This window comes from Peromyscus maniculatus, chromosome 16, assembly GCF_049852395.1.
Source record: "Peromyscus maniculatus bairdii isolate BWxNUB_F1_BW_parent chromosome 16, HU_Pman_BW_mat_3.1, whole genome shotgun sequence".
Lineage (NCBI taxonomy): Eukaryota > Metazoa > Chordata > Mammalia > Rodentia > Cricetidae > Peromyscus > Peromyscus maniculatus.
In genome coordinates, this window is record NC_134867.1 from 59,370,600 (window position 1) to 59,376,478 (window position 5,879).

Sequence of the window (5,879 nt, forward strand, 5' to 3'; positions counted from 1 at the left end):
TCTGTCTTCAGCAACAAAAACATAACATTGCTTTACCAAGAAATAGAGGGAAGTTTGAAGATTCTGAACACAAAGAAATAATTAAATATCATTTTAAAGAAATAGAAATGCTAATTACCATTTTGGTCATTCCACACTGTATGCATGCATATATTAAATTATCACACTGTGCCCCATAAGTGTGGACATGATCATTTAAGACTGGGAAAAATACTATTTTGAGGTCATGCATTTTCAAAAAGAATAGTTCCATGCAGTTAAGCACATTTTTCTCTTTTCAGGGGAGAGCATAACTAAAACTAGAATATTCTGCTTTGTAATCTTGTTTTTTGTTTTTTTTTGTTTTTCGAGACAGGGTTTCTCTGTGTAGCTTTGAGTCTTTCCTGGAACTTGCTTTGTAGACCAGGCTGGCCTTGAACTCACAGAGATCCGCCTGCCTCTGCCTCCCGGGTGCTGGGATTAAAGGCGTGCGCCACCACCGCCCGGTTTATAATCTTAACCATTAGTGGTATCAAAACAAATGTGGTGTGATCTCACTCAGAATCTAAGAAGAGCATGAGGGCATGCTTGACATGTTCACAATAGCGAACACTTATCTTTATATTCCCCATATCTCTCTCTCTCTCTCTCCCTCTCTCCCTCTCTCCCTCTCTCCCCCTCCCCCTCCCCCTTCCCCTTCCCCTCCCCCTCTCCCTCTCCCTCTCCCTCTCCTCCCCCTCTTCCCTGGGGATTGAACTGGGCAAGTGCTTTACTGATCAACTATGGTCAGGCTCCCTTTTGGTCGTGTGGGGGGTGGGGTGGGAATAGGGTCTCTCTGTAGCTCTGGCTGTCATGGAAATCACACTGTAGACCAGGCTGGCCTTGAACTCAGCCTGCCTTTGCCTCCCAAGTGCTGGGATTAAAGGCATGTTCTACATTCCCCAGCTCCTTTTTGTTTTAATATCACATAGTCTGGATAAGTTGCCACACTGGCCTGTAGTATGCCATCCTCTAGCCTTCCTAGTAACTAGGATTGTAGGCAGGTTGCCACCAGGCCCAATTTATGTGTGTTCTTTTACCTTGGTATATTTTCTTTTACCTGTCTTATGTAAATTGAGAAGAAATGAGGCTGATGAGTGTATTTCTGATTAAACTATGTTTGTGGTTATCTCAAAGTTAAAAATAATCCAACACAGTTCTTAATGATTGTGGGTATGATTTTGGAGGAGGGGGATTCCAAGACAAGGTTTCTCTGTATAACAGTCCTGGCTGTCCTGGAACTCACTCTGTAACCCAGGCTGGCTCAAACTAATAGAGAGCTGCGTGCCTCTGCCTCCTGAATGCTGGGATTAAAGATATGCACCACCACTGCCCAGCATGATTTTTTTAATAAAAAGTAATTTCATTGTAACCACTAACGTGAATTTGTTTTTTACTAGATGGAAACAATATGAAGCATACGTTCAAGCTTTGGAGGGAAAGTACACAGACCTTAATTGTAAGTTTGATCTTCCTAAATGGAGATTGTATAGTTGTCTTTGGAAAACTTGTTACAATATGAATTGGCTTTGTTGAAGCAGATACAGTTTTGCTCAAGCAGTTTATTATATGAGATGTGTCCAGACACTGTAGGAGCTGGAAAATGTAATGGATGATGTTTGAAATGTGATTTCTTCTGACAAATCCCTAGGCACCAAGGAAGACATAATGTATTCTAATATATAATGGCATGCCTGATTTTAGTAAATGAAGTACAAGTAGGATAACTTATACCTGCTTGGAACTTTCGGTGTGTACCTAACTACCTTCTGCACAGGAATTTTAACTACATGAACTTTAGTGTAGAAGGGACAATGCACAGAAAGAAGCAGTAATCCATTTTTGAGAACCTAATTGACACTAGGATGTAGCTCTTTGTGTACAGATTTTCCCGAAATCTGCCAAACAACAAACTTTGTGCCTTAAAACAACTATTGGTCTGGTACTTTCTTGAGTTAGAATAACATACTGTTGTGAAGTATAGCAACTATAGTTTTTCCAGTCCAGTAACTGAATCTCCCCAAATTTTAATAATTGTGTGGTTATATTACTCATATAGATGTGGCTTATAAAAGTTTATAGTGAGCTGGGCAGTGGTGGCGGACGCCTTTAATCCCGGCACTCGGGAGGCAGAGCCAGGCGGATCTCTGTGAGTTCGAGGCCAGTCTGGTCTACAGAGTGAGATCCAGGATAGGAACCAAAAACTACTTGGAGAAACCCTGTCTCAAAAAACCAAAAAAAAAAAGTTTATGGTGTTTGTTCATGTAGTCAGTGGCTTTTGTTTTGTGTTGTCAAAGATACCCAGGAACTTAAGATCTCCTTGCCACTGCCTCCTGAGTGTTGTGATAAAGACAGCATACTGCTCTGCCATGCTAAGCCAGTTAGTGCCATTGTTATATTGAGTAGGTTCGAATGTATTATTGGGATTTTTGTAAATATTAAATGTACTATAAGTGAGTGTAGATAGTGTGGCTTCTTGTGTTTAGGTGGGACTGATTTAAGTAGAGAAACAGCTCTGTGTAATAATATGGTTGAGGAGCATTAGCTGTTGCTTCCTGGGGGTGGGGTCTCGTGATCAGAACAAGTACCATTGTTTCAAAGACAGTATGAAGACTAAAGGCAATTGATTTTTTTTTTTTTGATAACTCTTGACAGAGACAGCTTTCTCTTGGTTAGTTCAGTTTGGTCTTGAAATGAGGTTTGTAATGTTTGGATATCTTCTCTGGTTCAGCAAACGACGTGACTGGCTTGAGGGAATCTGAAGAAAAACTAAAGCAGCAGCAGCAGGAGTCAGCACGCAGAGAAAACATTCTTGTCATGCGGTTAGCAACCAAGGAGCAGGAGATGCAAGAGTGTACTGTAAGTATCTCAGCACTGGAATCTAGTTAGGAGTCCACATCAGCCCCGGTCATTTGTGAATAGTGCGCATGGCAAACAGAAAGGCATACCTGGTTAAGGGCGAGGTGGTGGGGAGTGATGGGAATACTGAAGGGTCTGGGATGCTTGCTTTCATCTTGATTCCTAGCTTTGACAGTTCGGGTATTTTTTTTTTCTGTACCTAGACAGTTTGCACTACTCCAGCCGACTCCCCAGCTGTTGTTTACACGGTGGCTCTTTAGATCACCGTGTCTGCTCAAGAACTGTGGTGGTGGTACTCACTCTGTCACCATTTTGGTTTTGAGTTTTGTTTTAGGTTTTTATTTTGTTTTGGGTTGCATTTTTTTTGCTGTTGTTTGTTTTTTTTGTTTACCTTAACTTTTTATGGTAATATTTTTAATATTTATTTATTGTTTTGTTTTGTTTTTTCGAAACAGGGTTTCTCTGTGTAGCTTTGGTGTCTGTCCTGGATCTTGCTCTGTAGACCAGGCTGACCTCGAACTCACAGAGATCTGCCTGGCTCTGCCTCCCGAGTACTGGGATTAAAGGCGTGCACCACCACCACCTGGCTTATTTTTATTTCGTGTGTATGAGATTTTGGCCTGCATTTCTGTCTGTGCACTACATGTATGCCTGGTGCCTGTGGAGGCCAGTAGTCGGCATTGAATCCCCCTGAAAGTGGAGTTACTAATTGTTGTTAGCTACCACATGATTGCCAGAAACCGAACCTAGGTCCTTTGTAAGAGCAACTAGTGCTGTTAACCACTGAGCTGTCTCTCCAGCCCTGGTCCTATTCCTTATGCCTTTCCCCTGAATAGTACAACATTGTTCTTGTAGTTACAGTTCAGAGGTGAGGCTTTGCAGGCAGCCCTGGAAACCAAAAAAACAGGAAGGGCATGTAAAGTTGGAATTTTGGGTAGGAGTTTTGAAAAGTAATTAAGGGCTTGAGGACTTAGGTTTTATCTTAGATATAAGTAACGGCAAGAGGTTTTTTTCTTAATTTTAAATGATTTTTGTTTGTTTTCAGTGACAGGGTCTCGCTGTGTAGCTCTGGCTAGTCTGGAACTCCCTATGTAGACCAGACTGGACTTGAACTCACAGAGATCCACCTGCCTCTGCCTCAGTTCTAGGATTAAAGGCGTGTGCTACCATGCCCAGCTACCAGTGTAGAATTTTTCAGCAATAGATTCCTGGGGTTAATTAACTGATATTTTGGGTAGATAGCTGGCTGGAGTGTAGAAGGTAGATTTCTTTCTTTCTTTTTTCACTCTTGTTTGTGTATGCTTGATCTATGTGGCCCAGCCCTAAAATCTCTAGTAACTGAGAGTGACTGACCTTGTGATATTCCTGTCTCTACCTTCTGAGTGCTGAGATCACAGGATGCACATGCACACCTGGTCTTTGCCACTGTGTGCATGCTAGGCACACTTTCTACCAAGTGAAAAACCAGCTGGGCAGAAGGGCACATCATATAATAACCTAATTGGTAGGATGTGATAAGATAGTCTCGAGGCACAATCAGTAAAACTTGATCAAGTAGATCTTGTTAGGGAAGGATTTAAGAGTAAATCATAGGTGGATATCAAGTTTATGTGACAGACTGACTGTGAAAGTGATGGAATTTAGAAAGAACAGAACATAGTGTTAGGAAAACAGGACTTGTAATCTGAACCTCTTCTGCCCATCACACCACCAACCTCTAGGTAAAGAGTGGTTAGTAGTCATCAGAGGCAGGTCAGAGAGTCGGTTCAGCTGTTATGAGCACTTGTTGCTCTTGAAGAAGAAGACCCAGGTTCAATTGCTAGCATCCATATGGTAGCTTACAGACTGTAACTTCAGTTCCAAGGGATCCAAAGCCCTTTCCTGCCCTCTCTAGGAACCAGGAATACATGCGGTGCACATACATACGTGTAGGCAAAACACTCATAACACATAATAAAATGGATAAATCTTTTTGGGTTTGTTTCGTATGTTGAGACTGGTTCTCTCTATGTAGTCCTAACTCACTATATAGACTAGGCTGACCTCAAACTCAAGGATCCACCTGCTTCTGCCTCCTGAGTGCTGGGATTAAAGGCATGTGCCCCCCCCCACCCAACCAAATGACTAAATCTTTAAAAAAAAAGTGTCTGGGCAAAAGTTAGTTTTAGTGAAAGTAGGAATTATGAATTGTTGAATTTAGCAGTCAGGAAAATAATAGGCTACTTTAGTGGGAACTGTTCCTAGTGAAGGTTGAAATGGAAGGAAGATCGGAGTAATTTAAGCAGGTGGTAATTTCAAATAAAAGTATGAGACTAAGATTATGTCTGTAGGGTAAAGGACATGGGGAGGTGTGCTTGTAATCCCAGCCTTGAGGAGGCCTAGCCAGCGGAGCGAGGCAGATCCTGGGGCTTCCTGGACATAATCAGCAAGTGTCAGGCCAGTGAGATACTTTGCCCCTAAAAACAAAATGGATGTTTTGTGGAGGGAAAATATCAGAGGTTTACACCCAGGCTAACACTCAGGGTTGTTCTCTGGCCTACACAGAAACACACATGACTCCATCTTTAGTGAGCTTTCAGTGTGAAAGTCAGAGGACAACAAGCAGCCATTAGTTCTCTCCTTTCCCCATGTGGGTCCTGGGGATTGAACTCAGGTCAGCAGACTTGGTAGCCAGTGCCTTCACCCACTGAGCCCTCTCACTGGCCCTTACTGTTCTTTATTTTGTTTATTTAGTGTGGTCTGAGTGCACACATTTCATGACACACAACACACGTGGAAGTCAGGACAGTTTGTGGGAGTTGGTTCTCTTCATATCATTCGGATCCTGGGAATTAAAGTCAGGTTAAACTGTCTTTGACTTTGCTCGTGTTCTCTTACCTCGCAAAGGGAATTTATTCTAGCCGTACTTGCCTCCTTTGCATGACTAAAAGTATTGACTGTTGGGATTTAGTCTGAGTCAGTGTTGTGAAGATTGTTTTAATTCATGATGAGAACACTTGATA

At 42.1% G+C, this 5,879-nt stretch overlaps 1 protein-coding gene across 3 annotated transcripts in view; it reads left to right on the top strand.

Annotated features, from left to right (window-relative positions):
- The window catches only part of Wtap (WT1 associated protein), a 31,191-nt gene that overhangs the window by 14,115 nt on the left and 11,197 nt on the right, over positions 1-5,879 (top strand). For all 3 annotated transcript variants that reach the window (XR_013045139.1, XM_076552878.1, XM_076552877.1), the window contains exons 4-5: positions 1,419-1,477; positions 2,750-2,877. Coding sequence is in view for 2 of the 3 variants with exons in the window: in XM_076552878.1 (XP_076408993.1) it covers positions 1,419-1,477; positions 2,750-2,877 (187 nt within the window). In the remaining variant the exon portion in view is untranslated. The remainder of the gene's footprint in view (positions 1-1,418; positions 1,478-2,749; positions 2,878-5,879) is intronic.